The sequence below is a fragment of the Salvelinus fontinalis genome, chromosome 24, assembly GCF_029448725.1.
Source record: "Salvelinus fontinalis isolate EN_2023a chromosome 24, ASM2944872v1, whole genome shotgun sequence".
Classification (NCBI taxonomy): Eukaryota; Metazoa; Chordata; class Actinopteri; order Salmoniformes; family Salmonidae; genus Salvelinus; species Salvelinus fontinalis.
The window spans coordinates 32,054,488-32,075,463 of NC_074688.1; the positions used below are offsets into that span (position 1 = coordinate 32,054,488).

Below are 20,976 nucleotides of genomic sequence, written 5' to 3' on the forward strand. Positions count from 1 at the left end.
AGAAGACACCTGGACCATGTCAGATATAGAGTTGAAATGTCTTCAATTACCAGTTTGCATCCCAATATTACACTTTATATACATCACAGAAGACTGAAATATAACAAAACCGTTTGACATAGAAACACCAGAGTTGATTAATTATAGAATTATTAAAAATATGAATAACATTCTGCTTTGGTCATTCGACTGCAGAAAAGGGCTACGTAATTTAGCAGAAGTCTTTATCCAGAGACTTACAGGAGCAATTAAATCAAATCTAATTTGTAAACAACATGTGTAGACTAATAGTGAAATGCTTATTTTCGGGCCCTTCCCAACAATGCAGAGAGAACAAAGATATATACAATGAGTAACGATAACTTGGCAAAAAATAACAGGATACCAGTACCGTGCCGATGTGCAGGGGTGCAAGGTAATTGAGGTAGATATGTACATATAGGTAAGGATAAAGTGACTAGGCAACAGGATAGATAATAAACAGTAGCAGAAGCGTATGTGATGAGTAGAGTTAGTGCAAAAAGGGTCAATGCAGATAGTTAAATAGTTAACCAATAGCTACCCGAACTAACTATTTAGCAGTCGTATGGCTTGAGGGCAGAAGCTGTTCAGGGTCCCGATGGTTCCAGACTTGGTGGATCGGTACCGCTTGCCGTCTGGTAGCAGGGAGAACAGTCTATGACTTGGGTGGCTGGAGTCTTTGACAATTTTTATGGCTTTCCTCTGACACCACCTGGTATAGAGGTCCTGGATGACACAGAGCTCAGCCCCATACCAAGCGGTGATGCAGCTAGTCAAGATGCTCTCAATGGTGCAGAGTTAAATGCCGTGCTTAAGGGCACATCGATGATCGCAATAACCCTGGCCTAACTATCACTAAATACAAAGATCAGAGCACAGCACTTGTTCATTAAATGTTCTCTATGTACATGGTTTACCAGTATACAGGTTGGGGGGGATAGAACGATGGAGAGAGAAATATGGTGGGAACCAGAGTAGTTAGCAGAGTGCAGACAATAGCCAGGTTTTTGTTTAATTTGTGTGTTGAGATGAAGCTCTGACTGGCATGCTGTGACCTGCTCTGCCTGTGTTTCCCATGGGAAAGCTCCCCGCTCCCAAACATCTAGAAAACAAGCCCCCTTCATGACGCAGGCAGGGGAGGAGGAGCAGCCACATCATGGAGGATGGGAGGGCACACAGCCAGTTCCCTGAGTCCTGCAGAAGAGCCTCAACTCTGGGAATAATGTAATGGTATGTAAGGGAGGCAAATACAGACAAAATGTCATCCACTCTCGAAGTCCAATACAACTCACCTAGATGAATAAAGGTAATATTAAAAAATATTACAAAATGATTGTTGTAATTTATTTTCAAATTACTGTTATTTTGTCCTCTTGTCCCAACTTTCTTGTGAGAATGTACTGCCATCTTCTGGTACAATAAGGTCAGTGAGTGACAGAGGAGAGAGACTCCAAGAGCAGTTGAAAACCTTAGTCTGGCTTTTTTATGGCGGTTTTGGAGCAGTGGCTTCTTCCTTGCTGAGCGGCCTTTCAGGTTATGTCGATATAGGACGTGTTTTACTGTGGATATAGATACTTTTGTAACTGTTTCTTCCAGCATCTTCACAAGGTCCTTCACAAGGTCACTTTTCGCAACAAAGTACGTTCATCTCTAGGAGACAGAACGCGTCTTCTTCCTGAGCGGTATGACGGCTGCGTGGTCCCATGGTGTTTATACTTGTGTACTATTATTTCTACAGATGAACGTGGTACCTTCAGGCATTTGGAAATTGCTCCCAAGGATGAACCAGACAATTTTTTTCTGAGGTCTTGGCTGATTTCTTTTGATTTTCCCATGATGTCAAGCAAAGAGGCACTGAGTTTGAAGGTAGGCCTTGAAATACATCCACAGGTACACCTCTAATTGACTCAAATTATGTCAATTAGCATATCAGAAGCTTCTAAAGCTTCCAAACTATTTAAAGGCACAGTCAATTTAGTGTATGTAAACTTCTGGCCCACTGGAATTGTGATACAGTGAATTATAAGTGAAATAATCTGTCTGTAAACAATTGTTGGAAAAATTACTTGTGTCATGCATAAAGTATATGTCGTAACCGACTTGCCAAAACTATAGTTTGTTAACAAGAAATGTGTGGAGTGGTTGAAAAACAAGTTTTTATGACTCTAACCTAAGTGTATGTTAGCTTCCGACTTCAACTGTACTTCACTTGCTTTGGCAATGATAACATATGTTTCCCATGCCAATAAAGCCCCTTGAATTGAATTGAGTTTAATTGAGAGAGGGAGAGAGAGAGAGTTCCATATCCCCCCAGGTCAATTCAATGTATGAATTGTAAAGTGACCTTTTATTTTCTATGTAAAAAAAAATCCATTCTTTTGGAGGTCTGTTAAAAGAGTGATGTAGTTGGCAATGAAGACACTCAACAAGGACAGGAAGTGACTGTTGATAAATTGCAATTGAAACAGCTATTGCACAAACAATTGATCTGGCAACGAACCAATGCAAATTGACTTAGTACTATTTAAGTCACACATTCTCATGCCTGATAAGAAAGTTGTACTAGTCACAGTTCCACCATATTCTCCCTGTTCTCAGTGCACGGGTCAGTACAGTACAGTACAGATCTTATGTAAAGGCCCGATTTGTGTCCTTGTTCACAGACACATCAATATGAGAACAAGGTGATATTTCACAGGCGACAAGGAGAGGCCCTCCTGTGCTGACCAACTGCCAGATTCTCTTCATTGGCCATTCCAAAACATAGTGTAAAAGCCTTCTGGAAAATATTCAGACCCCTTGACCTTTTCCACATTTTGTTACATTACAGCCTTATTCTAAAATGGATTAAATTGTTATTTTCCCTCATCAATCTACACATAATACCCTATAATGACAAAACAAACATGTTTTCAGAAATCTTTACTAATTTATACAAAATAAAAAACTGAAATATCACATTTACTTAAGTATTCTACTGTACTCTACTATTCCACTCTACTGTAAGTCGCTCTGGATAAGAGCGTCTGCTAAATGACTAAAAATGTAAATGTAATGTAATGTAATGTAAAATGTAAATGTAAATGTATTCAGACCGTTTACTCAGTATTTTGTTGAAGCACCTTTGGCAGCGATCGAGTCTTAGAGCGTTGGGCCAGCAGCCCCCCGCACCTCTCGGATTCAGATGGGTTGGGTTAAATGCGGAAGATACATTTCAGTTGAGTACATTCAGTTGGACAACTGACTAGGTGGCCCCCTTTCCCTTTCCTTTCTTGGGTATGACGCTACAAGCTTGGCACACCTGTATTTGGGGAGTTTCTCCCATTCTTCTCTGCAGATCCTTTCAAGCTCTGTCAGGTTGGATGGGGAACATTGCTGCACAGCTACTTTCAGGTCTCTCTAGAGATGGTCGATCAGGTTCAAGTCCGGGCTCTGGCTGGGCCACTCAAGGACATTCAGAGACTTGTCCCTAAAACACACCTGCATTGTCTTGGCTGTGTTCTTAGGGTCGTTGTCCTGTTGGAAGGTGAACCTTCGCCCCAGTCTGAGGTCCTGAGCGCTCTGGAGCAGGTTTTCATCAAGGATCTCTCTGTACTTTGCTCCGTTCATCTTTGCCTCGATCCTGACTAGTCTCCCAGTCCCTACAGCTGAAAAACCACCAGTGAAAAAAACCCACCAGTGGTGGAAAAAGTACCCAATTGTCATACTTGAGTAAAAGTAAAGATACCTTAATAGAAAATGACTCAAGATAAAGTCACCCAGTAATATCCTATTTCAGTAAAAGTCCAAAAGTATTTTGTTTTAAATATACTTTAGTATCAAAAGTAAAAGTATAAATCATTTCAAATTCCTTATATTAAGCAAACCAGACGGCACAATTTTTTTGCTCTTTAAAATTGACAGATTTTTTTCATTTACAGGTGCACACTCCAACACTCATAATTTACGAACAAAACATTTGTGTTTCGTGAGTTTGCCAGATCAGATGCAGTAGGGATGACCGGGGATTTTTTCTTTAAGTGCATGAATTAGACCATTTTCTTGTCCTGCTAAGCATTCAAAATGTAACAAGTACTTTTGGGTGTCAGGGAAATTGTATGGGGTAGAAAGTACATTATTTTCTTTAGGAATGTAGTGGAGTAAAAGTAAAAGTTGTCAAAAATATAAATAGTAAAGTAAAGTACAGATACACCAAAAAACGACTTAAGTTGTACTTTCAAGTATATTTACTTAAGTACTTTACACCACTGGCCACCACCGTGCTTCACCGTAGGGATGGTGCCAGGTTTCCTCCAGATGTGAAGCTTGGCATTCAAACCAAAGAGTTCAATCTTGGTTTCATTAGACCAGAGAATCTTGATTCTCATGGTCTGAGTCTTCAGGTGCCTTTTGGCAAACTCCAAGCTTGCTGTCATGTGCCTTTTACTGAGGAGTGGCTTCTGTCTGGCCATTCTACCATAAAGGCCTGATTGGTGGAGTGCTGCAGAGATGGTTGTCCTTCTGCAAGGTTCTCCCATCTCCACAGAGGAACTCTGGAGCTCTGTCAAAGTGACCATCAGTTTCTTGGTCACGTCCCTGACCAAGGCCCTTCTCCCCCGATTGCTCAGTTTGGCCGGGCGGCCTGCTCTAGGAAGAGTTTTGATGATTCCAAAGATCTTCCATTTAAGAACGATGGAAGCCACTGTGCTCTTGGGGACCTTCAATGCTGCATAAATGTTTTGGTACCCTTCCCCAGATCTGTGCCTCAACACAATCCTGTCTCAGAGCTCTACGGACAATTCCTTTAACCTCATGGCTTGGTTTTCGCTCTGACATGCACTGTCAACTGTGCGATCTTATATAGACAGGTGTGTGCCTTTCCAAACCATGTTCAATCAATTGAATTCACCACAAGTGGACTCTAATCAAGTTGTAGAAACATCTCAAGGATGATCAATGGAAACAGGATGCACCTGAGCTCAATTTCGAGTCTCATATCAAAGGGTCTGAATTCTTACTAAATAAGGTATTCCTGTTTTTTTTATATACATTTGGAAACATTTCTAAAAACCTGTTTTTGCTTTGTTATTGTGTGGTATTGTGTGTGGATTGCTGAGGAACATTTATTTAATACATTTTAGAATAAGGCTGTAACGTAACAAAATGTGGAAAAAGTCAAGGGGTCTGAATACTTTCCGAATGCTCTGTATATAGCGCGCTACTTTTGTCCAGAGCCCATGAGGGAATAGGGTTCGATTTCAGACAGCCTGAATCTCTTTTAGCCTGCTGAGCTCCTACACTGGCTGACTAAGGATCACCTGACAAAGTGAGGTTAGAAATACACCTCTGACCCACAGAGGCAGCTGTCCGGTCAGATATTATGGCTAGCTAGGCCAGTTACTTCTTCAGCCATGTCCTCTCAATAACACTTACCACTGATGCACAATAATACTAAATCAACAGTAATCACTCAGAAAGCATTGAGTAGCACTCAGCAGCCTGAAGTCCATTGAGTGAGACTGAGACCAATAAAATCAACACACTACAGTCGGCAAAAGAGAGAAAAAGATAGAGAAATAGAGAAAAGAAGAAAGACTGAGAGTCCAGGTTCCAAATTAAGTGATAGAGAAAAGGTACTGTGGCAAGTTGTTTCTCCCCTTCCTCTCTCTCCCTTTCCTTCCTCTCTCTCCCTTTCCTTACTCTCTCCCTTTCCTTCCTCTCTCTCCCTTTCCTTCCTCTCTCTCCCTTTCCTTACTCTCTCTCTCCCTTTCCTTCCTCTCTCTCTCTCCTTTCCTTCCTCTCTCTCTCCCTTTCCTTCCTCTCTCTCTCCCTTTCCTTCCTCTCTCTCTCCCTTTCCTTACTCTCTCTCTCCCTTTCCTACCTCTCTCTCCCTTTCCTTACTCTCTCTCTCTCCCTTTCCTTATTCTCTCCCCCTTGCCTTCCTCTCTCTCCCTTTCCTTACTCTCTCTCTCCCTTTCCTTCCTCTCTCTCCCTTTCCTTACTCTCTCTCTCCCTTTCCTTCCTTTCTCTCCCTTTCCTTCCTCTCTCTTTCTCTCTCCCTTTCCTTACTCTCTCTCTCTCTCTCTCCCTTTCCTTTCTCTCTCTCTCTCTCTCTCCCTTTCCTTACTCTCTCTCTCTCTCTCTCTCTCTCTCTCTCTCTCCCTTTCCTTACTCTCTCTGTATCCCTCCCCCCTCTTTCCCACTTTCTTTCCATGAGGTGTCTAGGTTATTTTGTTTCAGGAGGTGTGGCCATTGAACATGTGACTTGCACTGCCCAACACATAATTTACACTAGTTTTTCAAGGCCTGCAGAAAAAAAATCCCTCTCCCCTATGCCCTCAAATACATACCAACACACAGAGGCCATCTTAATCCTGTCAATCAAGGACAGGAAATGATAACGGCTTTATGGAAGAGTTGCTGTACCAAATACGTTTGGAAATAAGACTAGATTAGATTTAGATCTCCACAGTAGCCATTTCTGTTTGTAAAATGTTCCATATTTTATGGATTAGAAAAGACAAGGATGTTCCTTCTTTACCCTTTTAAGATTGATCTACTTATGAGAGAGAATTTGCAACATTTGTAATGTCATTATGACCCAATGGAATGAAAATACAGACACTGAGTCACCTGTTAACGAGTCAAAGCAGTGATTCCAAAATTGCTAGGCCCTTTATGCCTCTGACAAGAAACAATGTCTTTGTTTACTTGATGAATCACAAGACACTTCAAAAAGCTTTAGGTGGGTCACAGTGCAAAAATGTGTGGGAAGTGAATCACTGAATGAGAACAAGGGTCATGTATGTATAGTTACAGCGCAGTGCAAGAAAGAAGAACTTGGAAGATTTACAGTCAGCTTTACAGTCAGATAGTCAGCTGACATCTGTTTTGACGGCTAGTGTGGGTCGGGGGACCTGCTCTTGCCCTACTTTGTAATCATAGGCTACTATCTCAATCTCTCAACTCTGCTCAATCTCCCATCTCTGTGAAGCCAACAGCCTCCTGCTCTCCATCTCTGTGAAGCCAACAGCCTCCTGCTCTCCATCTCTGTGAAGCCAACAGCCTCCTGCTCTACATCTCTATGAAGCCAACAGCCTCCTGCTCTACATCTCTGTAAAGCCAACAGCCTCCTGCTCTACATCTCTGTAAAGCCAACAGCCTCCTGCTCTACATCTCTATGAAGCCAACAGCCTCCTGCTCTACATCTCTGTAAAGCCAACAGCCTCCTGCTCTACATCTCTATGAAGCCAACAGCCTCCTGCTCTACATCTCTGTGAAGCCAACAGCCTCCTCCTTTCCATCTCTGTGAAGCCAACAGCCTCCTCCTTTCCATCTCTGTGAAGCCAACAGCCTCCTGCTCTCCATCTCTGTGAAGCCAACAGCCTCCTGCTCTACATCTCTGTGAAGCCAACAGCCTCCTGCTCTCCATCTCTGTGAAGCCAACAGCCTCCTCCTTTCCATCTCTGTGAAGCCAACAGCCTCCTGCTCTCCATCTCTGTGAAGCCAACAGCCTCCTGCTCTACATCTCTATGAAGCCAACAGCCTCCTGCTCTCCATCTCTATGAAGCCAACAGCCTCCTGCTCTACATCTCTATGAAGCCAACAGCCTCCTGCTCTACATCTCTGTAAAGCCAACAGCCTCCTGCTCTACATCTCTATGAAGCCAACAGCCTCCTGCTCTACATCTCTATGAAGCCAACAGCCTCCTCCTTTCCATCTCTGTAAAGCCAACAGCCTCCTGCTCTCCATCTCTGTGAAGCCAACAGCCTCCTGCTCTACATCTCTGTGAAGCCAACAGCCTCCTCCTTTCCATCTCTGTGAAGCCAACAGCCTCCTGCTCTCCATCTCTGTGAAGCCAACAGCCTCCTGCTCTACATCTCTGTGAAGCCAACAGCCTCCTGCTCTACATCTCTGTGAAGCCAACAGCCTCCTGCTCTACATCTCTGTAAAGCCAACAGCCTCCTGCTCTCCATCTCTGTAAAGCCAACAGCCTCCTGCTCTACATCTCTGTAAAGCCAACAGCCTCCTGCTCTACATCTCTGTAAAGCCAACAGCCTCCTGCTCTCCATCTCTGTGAAGCCAACAGCCTCCTGCTCTCCATCTCTGTGAAGCCAACAGCCTCCTGCTCTCCATCTCTGTAAAGCCAACATCCTCCTGCTCTACATCTCTGTAAAGCCAACAGCCTCCTGCTCTACATCTCTGTAAAGCCAACAGCCTCCTGCTCTCCATCTCTGTAAAGCCAACAGCCTCCTGCTCTCCATCTCTGTAAAGCCAACAGCCTCCTGCTCTACATCTCTGTAAAGCCAACAGCCTCCTGCTCTACATCTCTATGAAGCCAACAGCCTCCTGCTCTACATCTCTGTAAAGCCAACAGCCTCCTGCTCTACATCTCTATGAAGCCAACAGCCTCCTGCTCTACATCTCTGTGAAGCCAACAGCCTCCTCCTTTCCATCTCTGTGAAGCCAACAGCCTCCTCCTTTCCATCTCTGTGAAGCCAACAGCCTCCTGCTCTCCATCTCTGTGAAGCCAACAGCCTCCTGCTCTACATCTCTGTGAAGCCAACAGCCTCCTGCTCTCCATCTCTGTGAAGCCAACAGCCTCCTCCTTTCCATCTCTGTGAAGCCAACAGCCTCCTGCTCTCCATCTCTGTGAAGCCAACAGCCTCCTGCTCTACATCTCTATGAAGCCAACAGCCTCCTGCTCTCCATCTCTATGAAGCCAACAGCCTCCTGCTCTACATCTCTATGAAGCCAACAGCCTCCTGCTCTACATCTCTGTAAAGCCAACAGCCTCCTGCTCTACATCTCTATGAAGCCAACAGCCTCCTGCTCTACATCTCTATGAAGCCAACAGCCTCCTCCTTTCCATCTCTGTAAAGCCAACAGCCTCCTGCTCTCCATCTCTGTGAAGCCAACAGCCTCCTGCTCTACATCTCTGTGAAGCCAACAGCCTCCTCCTTTCCATCTCTGTGAAGCCAACAGCCTCCTGCTCTCCATCTCTGTGAAGCCAACAGCCTCCTGCTCTACATCTCTGTGAAGCCAACAGCCTCCTGCTCTCCATCTCTGTGAAGCCAACAGCCTCCTGCTCTACATCTCTGTAAAGCCAACAGCCTCCTGCTCTCCATCTCTGTAAAGCCAACAGCCTCCTGCTCTACATCTCTGTAAAGCCAACAGCCTCCTGCTCTACATCTCTGTAAAGCCAACAGCCTCCTGCTCTCCATCTCTGTGAAGCCAACAGCCTCCTGCTCTACATCTCTGTAAAGCCAACAGCCTCCTGCTCTACATCTCTGTAAAGCCAACAGCCTCCTCATTTCCATCTCTGTGAAGCCAACAGCCTCCTGCTCTACATCTCTGTGAAGCCAACAGCCTCCTGCTCTACATCTCTGTGAAGCCAACAGCCTCCTGCTCTACATCTCTGTGAAGCCAACAGCCTCCTGCTCTACATCTCTGTAAAGCCAACAGCCTCCTGCTCTCCATCTCTGTGAAGCCAACAGCCTCCTGCTCTACATCTCTGTAAAGCCAACAGCCTCCTGCTCTACATCTCTGTGAAGCCAACAGCCTCCTGCTCTACATCTCTATGAAGCCAACAGCCTCCTGCTCTACATCTCTATGAAGCCAACAGCCTCCTGCTCTACATCTCTGTGAAGCCAACAGCCTCCTGCTCTCCATCTATCCAGCCGGCTCATGTCCTAATCAGTCAAAGCCTTTAATGTTTAACCTGAGTATTAAGGGTTCAAGTCAATGATAAACCAGCAAGACGGTGATCACAGCTTTTTCTTTTACACCACATCAGACAACACCATGTGTGCTGGCTGGTATTTTTCCACATGATTGAAATATTATCCAATATCAGGTAGCTAAGTGTGCTTGTGTCAGTAAACATGATATTATCAGAACACACACTCCAACATGTTTCTAATACCACGTATTGTAAAGATATTAAATCAATTTTTTGAATCATTCATGAATGTGTCATAAATAATGCAGTTTGGATCAATGAGAATTAGTCATTGGCTTTGGTTTCAACACATTTTATGACACATTTCACAAACAATTCTGCACCAAGCTTCAAAGTTCATCATAATATTATGCCACATGTATGATGGATCTGCAGTCACACTTAATCTATATAACATGTTTTCTACCTGTGTCAGGAACGCTATCTAGGACTGAGGATTGTGGTTTGTTTTAAACTGGATCTTCAGTACTCTGTGGCATGTGTCAATGTGACATGGATTTGGTGTAAAATAAACTGGGCTTCAGTACTTCACAGCCGACACTGGTCTGTTGTAAACCAAACTGGAGCTTCAGTACTGTGTGGGTCAGTGAAATGGGTCTGTTGTAAACCAAACTGGAGCTTCAGTACTGTGTGGGTCAGTGAAATGGGTCTGTTGTAAACCAAACTGGAGCTTCAGTACTGTGTGGGTCAGTGAAATGGGTCTGTTGTAAACCAAACTGGAGCTTCAGTACTGTGTGGGTCAGTGAAATGGGTCTGTTGTAAACCAAACTGGAGCTTCAGTACTGTGTGGGTCAGTGAAATTGGTCTGTTGTAAACCAAACTGGAGTTTCAGGAGTGTGCTGGTAATTTGTGTCATAGCTGACATTGTTGACAAAGCAGGACATCTGGACAACTACAGTAACTCCTCCCTCCCCCCTTCTACCAGACTACTAGAATCTTCTGGAGGTCCTGGAGTCCTGTGGGGGCAGTTACCACAGCTGAGAAAGCTTAAACAGGGGGTTTGTGGTCTAACAGCTAGCTCTAGGGGCTGGGTCACTATCCCCATGACTGGGGTGCAAAGTTGTGGACTCCAGTCACATGACTTGGACTAGAGTCTGACTTGACAGAAAATAAAATAACTTGACACTTGACTTGGAGCCTCAAGTCTCGGGATTCGACTTAGACTTGAGACTGGTGACTTGAAATTATCTGACCAGGTTTTGTAATGTTTTGTCACAGAGTCTACATGCAGCCAGTGACAGTAGCCGCAGTATGGCCCTTGCAAAACACGCACACTAGGCACTATGATTGGACCAGCAAACTGTCAATCAACACATGTCGGGTGAATTGTTGAATTGTTTGCTGTTGCTTTCACACGTTTAAATGGATAGGCCCTATGTGGTAAATCTATATTCCATCTAATACTTCGATAATTGGTGGTGTTTCATCAACCCATCCCCGTACCGTTTATTGCAACATGTAGACATTTTTGTTTCATGTTTGATATACGATACATTTTTATTTGATAGCCAACCATTTATTACCTTGCTCTGAGTGGGCGCGATGTTTATAGTGCGCATGAACGTTCGCAAGACTCATGAGGTAGAAGTTCTGTTTATTTAATTCGATTTATGGTATGGTCGGATTTCCTTGTGTCTGTTGCCGCGTTCAAGACAACTGAGCACTCGGAAATCTCTGACTTCCGACCGTTCAAAACAACTGGGAACTCGGGGAAAAAAACGGAGTTCAGACTGGGTAAAATCGATTTGAACTCCAAATTTCAACTCGGGGACTCGGGCCTCTTTCTAGAGCTCTGACTTTTCGACTTGCAGATCAGTGAAGACAAAATCTGACCTCGTATTTTTTCTAGTTCCCAGTTGTTTGAACGCGGCATAAATCTTACATCTCTGTCATTTTTGTTGTGCGTATAAGGGAGCGCGCACGCCTCAATCTGCATAGAAATAGGCTACGTGGCCTACGTAGAGTTTGAACAATCATTTTATCTTATTCAACGTTCTATGTATGCATGGTGTTGAAACGTCATGAATAATCATTAAGTCTGGTTAAGACGAACAATAAATGTGTAAATTGCCTTTTACGCAGTAGAACCAGTTTATTGGTTGTAATTGCCAACTGGGTAATTGTATGGTCCTGGGGGCCAAGCCCTTATATTATGTAGGCCTCCCAGTTTGAGCTCCTGTGTTTGACAGATTCGATTTGGTTTCTCAAGGGGAGGATGTACAGTTTTGCCCTCTACCAGTGTCTGTTCAGATTGTATCAGGCTTAACCTGTTGTTTTGGGCTATTGCCAGTGTATACTTGGTAAATCTAATCGTATATTTTGTATGATATGGCGCTTCCACCATTGGACCACCAAGACCTGTAAATAAATCTACACTGAGCAGCCAACCTGCCTTTAACTTCTTCTGATTTCTGCCCTTATGACTGTAAAATGGTTACCTTGTAGCAATGACATAGGCTAATATGTTGTAGACAAAATAATGAAAAGGGCGGTCTGGTAGCCTCAGTAAATAGACAAAGATTTGTAGCTGAACAAGTCGTTAAATGTATAGATTTAGTTTTTACTTGGCTTGAAAACTTGGTATTTTTTTATTTAACTAGGCAAGTCAGTTAAGAACAAATTCCTATTTACAATGACAACCTAGGAACAGCCTTGTTCAGAGGCAGAACGACAGATTTTTACCTTGTCAGCTCAGGGATTTAATCTAGCAACCTTTTGGTTACTAGCCCAACGCTCTAACCACTAGGCTACCTGCCAACTTCACCAGTGCTACTTGGGACTTGACTGAAGACTTGGACCTTGAGACTTGCTTGTGACTCAAATAATATTGACTTGGTCCCACCCCTGCTGGGAGGTGCTATTGAAAGATCACAACCTCAAACTCCCAATGAAACAATCAATGTCATATTTATTAATATTAATTTTTTTAACTTAAAAAAAAAACTTGCTCAACACTTTTGTGCTATTTTCTCTAGCTTGTACCACCCCTGCCAGTTCTTTTTTGATCTGCCTCGTGCTCCTGCCTCTAAGTGTTTCTCAGGTGCCCTCTTTTCCTTTTCGCCATGTGGGTTCCAGGATAATGTGCCTGGTGATTTAAATAAAAGGACAACTTAAAACAGCAAAACAGAAGACTTGGATGACTTATTCTGTTTTTCAAAAAAATATTTTATTCAAACTATAAATGCAAAAATTACATACAGACCAGAAAGAAAAAAAAGACTACATTCATTTCAATATATTCAACATTGATTGAAGCTTCTTTTTTAACATTGCAATGGTTGGAGGATACCAAAACCCTTTCAAACATTTTGGGAACACACTAGTGTTGGGGATGCTACTCTGAAAAAGATAGTTTACCAAGCTACCAATTACTTCACACTGAAACAAGTTAAGCTACACTAAAGTCACCCTTCGAAAAATATAGTTTACTTAACTAGTTACTTTGAAAAAGTAGTTCACTACATCAAACTACTTTGCTAAAAATTATCATATGTAAATCTGAAATGTCAAGACTATAAATTGCAAGACAGATCACTTTGGGGTTATATGTTAACAGCCTATTAAAAACAAATGTTTGAAATGAGAATTAGGCAGGTCTGATGCCGAAAAAATAGACAACATCCATATTTTCTTTTTGCAAAAAAAGTAGCGTGTAGTTCCAGTAGTTAGCTACACCACTACACGGTAAAACATTTATTCACTAGTGAAAACACAACCCAGATTTGAATTATATTAGCACCGAGCTACTGAAAAATGTAGTTAAATTACTAGTTGAACTACATCTAGTTTACTACTCCCCAACACTGGTGAGAACCCAGCGCTTTTGATTCATTCACCTCCTCTAGCTCTATCAGCAAAGGCTTTACTAAACACACCAACCTAACCGGTTACTGAAGACAACAGCCTTACAGCTTTACTAAGAAGAGGATAAATAAAATCAGAATAAATTAAATAAAATTCACATATGCACATGAGTTTCAAGTTTTAGCCATGAGAGAGAAAAGTCACTGACTGACAAGAACAGACAACAAAATGAGAGACCTTTGGCATCACCATTGACTTTTGAAAACATATTGCCAAGATTGATTAACGGCAGGCCTGTATCCACTACCTAGGTCAGCATAGACAAAATACAAAAAGTAGAACATTAATACTTTTTAATTTGGCCCTTCTCAACATTGTCTGAAAATAATTCATTTTTTTACCCAGTTAAATATTTACTATCAAATGCCTGCATTTAACAGTAAGGCTTCAAAGGCTTGCCAGGTATGTATGTGTCACAATCAATAAAGATCCCATGCTACAGATGGCAAATGTGAAGATTACTTATTTTCAGAAGATTATCTTGTATTGCTCTCCCCTATAGGTTATTTCTTACATTTAGGAACTCCACTTTAGAGTTGTGCAGCATAGCACAGGAGAGAAGAGGGGTTTGTACTGAACATGGGTTTCAGACAGTCATTAATACAGATGGCAACAGCCTTTAAGGCTTTTTCTGTAAGTCCTAGGGCACACTATAAATTCACACTTCACCGTCTCCATTTTACCACTTCTGAAGGAGCAGACTACACCCTGGTCTCTACAATAAGAGATTGTGTCATTAATTCAGATACAGGTCTTCACATTAAAATGAGAGAAAACAATGTACAGAGGGAAAAAACGTTTACAACAGTAACGTTATATCAATAAAAAAGAAACAAAAGTAAAAAGCATACTACATCCTCTGACATCACACACACACATACAGTGCCAGTCAAAAGTTTGGACACACCTACTCATTCAAGGGTTTTTATTTATTTTTACTTTGACTATTTTCTACATTGTACAATAATAGTGAAGACATCAAAACTATGAAATAACACATATGGAATCATGTAGCAACCAAATAAGTGTTTTTTGAGATTCTTCAAAGTAGCCACCCTTGAAAACAGCTTTGCACACTCTTGGCATTCTCTCTACCAGCTTCATGACGTATTCACCTTTTCAATTAACAGGTGTGCATTGTTAAAAGTTAATTTGTGGAATTTCCTTCTTCATGTGTTTGAGCCAATCAGTTGTGTTGTGACAAGGTAGGGGTGGTATACAGAAGATGACCCTATTTGGTAAAAGACCAAGTCCATATTATGGCAAAAACAGCTCAAATAAGCAAAGAGAAATGACAGTGCATCATTACTTTAAGACATGAATGTCAGTCAATCCAGAAATTCCAAGAACTTTGAAAGTTTCTTCAAGTGCAGTCGCAAAAATCATCAAGAGCTATGATGAAACTGGCTCTCATGAGGACCGCCACAGGAAAGGAAGACCCATAGTTACCTCTGCTGCAGAGGATAAGTTCATTAGAGTTACCATCCTCAGAAATTGCAGCCCAAATAAATGCCTCATCGAGTTCAAGTAACAGACACAACATCAACTGTTCAAAGAACACTGGGTCAAATCAGCCCTTTATGGTCGAATTGCTGCAAATAAACCACTAAAAGGACACCAATAAGAAGAGACTTGCTTGGGCCAAGAAACATGAGCAATGAACATTAGACCGGTGGAAATCTGTCCTTAGGTCTGATGAGTCCTAATTTGAGATGTTTGGTTCCAACCGCCGTGTCTTTGTGAGACGCAGAGTAGGTGAACGGATGATCTCCGCAGGTGTAGTTCCCACCATAAAGCATGGAGGTGTGATGGTCTGGGGGTGCTTTGCTGGTGACACTGTCAGTGATTTATTTAGAATTCAAGGCACACTTAACCAGCATGGCTACCACAGCGATACACCATCCCATCTTGTATGCACTTAGTGGGATTGTCATTTGTTTTTCAACAGGACAATGACCCAACACACCTCCAAGCTGTGTAAGGGCAATTTGACCAAGAAGGAGAGTGATTGAGTGCTGCATCAGATGACCTAGCCTCCACAATCCACCGACCTCAACCCAATTGAGATGGTTTGGGATGAGTTGGACCGCAGAGTGAAGGAAAAGCAGCCAACAACTTGCTCAGCATGTGGGAACTCCTTCAAGACTGTTGGAAAAGCATTCCATGTGAAGCTGGTTGAGAGAATGCCAAGTGTGCAAAGCTGTCAAGGCAAAAGGTGGCTACTTTGAAGAATCTCAAATATAAACTATAGTTTGATTTGTTTAACACTTATTTTGTTACTACATGATTCCATGTGTGTTATTTCATAGTTGATGTCTTCACTATTATTCTACAATGTAGAAAATATTAAAAATAAAGAAAAACCCTTGAATGAGTAGGTGTGTCCAAACTTTTGACAGGTACTGCATATAGAGCGCCTTGCAAAAGTATTCATCCCCCTTGGCTTTTTTCTTATTTTGTTGCATAACCTGTAATTCTAACTGATTTTATTTGTATTTCATGTAATGGATATACACAAAATAGTCCAAATTGGTGAAGTGAAAAAAATGACTTAAAAAAAATCTAAATAATTAAAAACGGGAAAGTGGTGCGTGCATATGTATTCACCAATTTTGCTATGAAGCACATAAATAAGATCTGGTGCAACCAATTACCTTCAGAAGTCACATAATTAGTTAAATAAAGTCCACCTGTGTGCAATCTAAGTGTCACATGATCTCAGTATATATACACACACACACCTGTTCTAAAAGGCCCCAGAGTCTGCAACACCACTAAGCTAGTGGCACCATGAAGACGAAGGAGCTCTCCAAACAGGTCAGGGATAATGTTTTGGAGAAGTACAGATCAGGGTTGGGTTATAAAAAAACATCCGAAACTTTGAACATCCCACAGAGCACCATTAAATGCTATTAAAAAATGGAAAGAATATGGCACCACAACAAACCTGCCAAGAGAGGGCCACCCCCTAAAACTCACAGACCAGGCAAGGAGAGCATTAATCAGAAATGCAACAAGGAGACCAAAGATGACCCTGCAAAGCGCCACAGCGGAGTATCTGTCCATAGGACCACTTTAAGCCGTACACTCCACCGAGCTGTGCTTTACAGAAGAGTGGCCAGAAAAAAGCCATTGCTTAAAGAAAAAAATAAGCAAACACATTTGGTGTTAGCCAAAAGGCATGTGGGAGACTCCCCAAACATATGGAAGAAGGTACTTTGGTCAGATTAGTCTAAAATTTAGCTTTTTGGCCATCAAAGAAAATGCTATGTCTGGCACAAACCGAACACCTCTCATCATCCCGAGAACCCTATGCCCACAGTGAAGCATGGTGGTGGCAGCATCATGCTGTGGGGATGTTTGTCCATCGGCAGGGACTGGGGAAACTGGTCAGAATTGAAGGAATGACGGATGGCACTAAATACAGGGAAATTCTTGAGGGACACCGGTTTCAGTCTTCCAGAGATTTGAGACTGGGAAGAAGGTTCACCTTCCAGCAGGACAATGACCTTAAGCAGATTGCTAAAGCAACACTTACTTGAGTGGTTTAAGAGGAATGGCCTAGTCAAAGCCCAGACCTCAATCCATTTGAGAATCTGTGGTATGACTTAAAGATTTCTGTTCACCAGCAGAACCCATCCAACTTGAAGGAGCTGGAGCAGTTTTGCCTTGAAAATGGGCAAAAATCCCAGTGGCTAGATGTGCCAAGCTTATAGAGACATACCAAGAGACTTACAGCTGTAAAGGTGGCTCTACAAAGTATTGTCTTTGGGGGCGTGAATAGTTATGCGTGCTCAAGTTCTGTTTGTCTTATTGCTTGTTTCACAATAAAACATATTTAGCATCTTCAAAGTGGTAGGCGTGTTGTGTAAATCAAATGATACAAACCCCCCCAAAAATACATTTTAATTCCAGGTTGTAAGGCAACAAAATAGGAAAAATGCCAAGGGGGTGAATACTTTCTCAAGCCACTGTACACAGTACACACAATCAATTGTCTATACAGATTATTTTTTTACAGGTAAAAAATGAGAACCAAACAGGTCAGGCCATGGGTTGCTATTGTTTTGAGACTGAGATGAGACAGTGTAGGCTACATGCAGTCTTTGCCCTCCTGGGTGTGAGTGAGGCAGGATGTGTGAAAAGGAAAGCACGTTGAGGACCTGGGTAAGCGAGGGAGTAAGGGTTAAGACCTGAGGAGATCTAGGGTTGCAGAAAACTGAGGGAGGGATCCAGCAGCCCGCTGCAGCAGGAGATAAAATCTTATCAGCACAGTCATTCACTTACACCATTTTCAAATTAACATTTATATTTTTGCTTTTAATGGAAAAACCTCAAATGATAATGAAATTACCAAAAACAAATCGAAACTGTGTAGAAAGGATAATGGATCTACATTTATTGTAACCTCTCTGTCCAGCTTTCTAAAAGGCAATCGAAATGAAAGCTAGACAGTCAGGGAGAATCAAAAATTCCAAAAGCGATGGAAAGAGGACATTTTTTTAACACATTCTGACAGAGGAAATATAATCAATTGTACTTGCAGCCCTCCGGACCTCGGCGAAGACCCACGTGGCAAAATGAGTTTGTCTCCCCTGGCTTACACACACACTTCTCGACCCTTCATGTCCGTCTCTGAAACACTGAAAATAATGCACAGCGTTGGGACGAACCCTCCATCCTCTCAGTCTTTAGTAGGGTTGCAAAATCCTGGTTGGAGGATTCCGGATTCCCTACTTATTCCCTCAATTCCGGGGTTCCTCCAAACTGGATTTTGGGATAACCAGGGAATTTATTGAAAGTTCCCCGAATTTTGCAACCTTAGTCCTTACAGTAAAGTCAGTGGAGTTGCATGGTTTCTCCGCTTCCAAGTCAGAGAAGGTTGAGAGATAGCACATCAACATTGATTCCACCACCAACAGGCCAATTATCAGCAGCCAAAAAGTCTATTGAAGGAAGAATGTAGAATTATCCAGAGGTGACATATGGTAAGGCCATCTTTCCCGGAGAGACAGGCCACTGAAATAACTTAACCATTCAACCACGCTCCCTGAGGGGGGCCATGGCACACACACACGGAAGTAAACCTACAAAAATAAATATCCAAAAAGTTGTCTTGTCACAGAACAGCATGGGGGTGTTAGTTTGTCAATCAAGTTTTCCTCTTCGGTTATTTTTTGGTATTTTTCCTGGGTGTTTTTTCTAGGAAGGTAATATTCATTGGTTTCCAGCATGCGGTGTTGGGCAGTGAGGGTGAATGTGGAGGGCTAGAGATCTTGGTAAGACAGGTAGGAGCGTATGCAGGGCGGGATGGGCAGCGTCTGCACCTGCTGGGTGGACATGACCCGTCGTAGTGCCATGCGACACAGGTGCTGCAGGCTGGCAATGCTCTTTGGGGACGCCCAGAAATGCACGCTGCCGTCTCGAGACCTGAGAGAGAGAGAGAGTTATTTCCAAGTCGATCTATCCCTCACAACAGCACTGAAAAAGTAGGTACTAGGTAGCTAGCTGTAGTCTACCTTACATAACTGGTTGAAGCATTGTTGTAAGAGACCCCGGTGCCTGGGTGTAACTACCAACATATAGGGGCCGCTGCGCTTCCTACAGCATGCAAATAAAAAGCTGGAAGACCAGTTTTTGGCAGTACATAGTCTTGATTGATCACCTGCCACTTGCCTAAAGACTAGGGTTTGTGCGATTCAAACAGGATTAATCCCCCCAGTATGTAAACAGACTGAGGTATGGGTGTGTGTGGCAGGGAAGTGTGTAGGAGTGTGTGTGTAGGTGTGTGTGCCTCACCCAGCTGCTAGGAAACTCCCGTCAGTAGAGAATGCACAGCAGAGGCCGTTAGTGAGGGGAGCGATGGCCTGGGGAGATGTCTCATCAATTGTCCAGAAACGCACCATTCTGGGGAGAGAGGGAGGGACAGACTGACTTAGTGGGTGTGTAGGGGAGGGGGGAGAGACAGAATGAGTTAGTTGGTGTGTAAGGGGAGGAGAGAGGGAGGGACAGAATGAGTTAGTGGGTGTGTAGGGGAGAGGAAGGGACAGAATGAGTTAGTGGGTGTGTAAGGGGAGGAGAGAGGGAGGGACAGACCGACTTAGTGGGTGTGTGGGGGAGGGGGAGGAGAGGGACAGACAGAATGAGTTAGTGGGTGTGTAGGGGAGGGGGAAGAGAGGGACAGACAGAATGAGTTAGTGGGTGTGTAGGGGAGGGGGAGAGAGGGACAGAATGAGTTAGTGGGTGTGTAGGGGAGAGGAAGGGACAGAATGACTTAGTGGTGTGTAGGGGAGGGGGAGAGAGGGACAGAATGAGTTAGTGGGTGTGTAGGGGAGAGGAAGGGACAGAATGAGTTAGTGGGTGTGTAGGGGAGGGGAGGGGGGAGAGAGGGAGGGACAGAATGAGTTAGTGGGTGTGTAAGGGGAGAGACAGACCGACTTAGTGGGTGTGTAGGGGAGGGGGGAGAGAGGGACAGAATGAGTTAGTGGGTGTGTAGGGGAGGGGAGGGGGGAGAGAGGGAGGGACAGAATGAGTTAGTGGGTGTGTAGGGGAGGGGAGGGGGGAGAGAGGGAGGGACAGACCGACTTAGTTGGTGTGTAAGGGGAGGAGAGAGGGAGGGACAGAATGAGTTAGTGGGTGTGTAGGGGGGAGAGAGGGAGGGACAGAATGAGTTAGTGGGTGTGTAGGGGAGAGAGAGGGAGGGACAGAATGAGTTAGTGGGTGTGTGGGGGGGAGAGAGGGAGGGACAGAATGAGTAGTGGGTGTGTAGGGGGGAGAGAGGGAGGGACAGAATGAGTTAGTGGGTGTGTAGGGGAGGAGAGAGGGAGGGACAGAATGAGTTAGTGGGTGTGTAGGGGAGGAGAGAGGGAGGGACAGAATGAGTTAGTGGGTGTGTAGGGGAGGAGAGAGGGAGGGACAGAATGAGTTAGTGGGTGTGTGGGGGGGAGAGAGGGAGGGACAGAATGAGTTAGTGGGTGTGTAGGGGAGGAGAGAGGGAGGGACAGAATGAGTTAGTGGGTGTGTAGGGGAGGAGAGAGGGAGGGACAGAATGAGTTAGTGGGTGTGTAGGGGAGGAGAGAGGGAGGGACAGAATGAGTTAGTGGGTGTGTGGGGGGGAGAGAGGGAGGGACAGAATGAGTTAGTGGGTGTGTGGGGGGGAGAGAGGGAGGGACAGAATGAGTTAGTGGGTGTGTGGGGGGGGGGAGAGGGAGAGAGGGAGGGACAGAATGAGTTAGTGGGTGTGTAGGGGAGGGGGGAGAGAGGGAGGGACAGAATGAGTTAGTGGGTGTGTGGGGGGGAGAGAGGGACAGAATGAGTTAGTGGGTGTGTGGGGGGGAGAGAGGGAGGGACAGAATGAGTTAGTGGGTGTG

At 43.8% G+C, this 20,976-nt stretch overlaps 1 protein-coding gene across 1 annotated transcript in view; it reads right to left on the bottom strand.

Moving 5' to 3' along the window:
• Positions 1-12,883: 12,883 nt before the first annotated feature.
• Positions 12,884-20,976, bottom strand: part of LOC129822305 (WD repeat and SOCS box-containing protein 1) — a 28,286-nt gene continuing 20,193 nt past the window's right edge. The window contains exons 8-9 of the mRNA XM_055880472.1: positions 19,406-19,513; positions 12,884-19,036 (exon numbers count right to left, since the gene is read on the bottom strand). Of these exons, the coding sequence (XP_055736447.1) occupies positions 18,874-19,036; positions 19,406-19,513 (271 nt within the window). The 3' untranslated portion in view covers positions 12,884-18,873. The remainder of the gene's footprint in view (positions 19,037-19,405; positions 19,514-20,976) is intronic.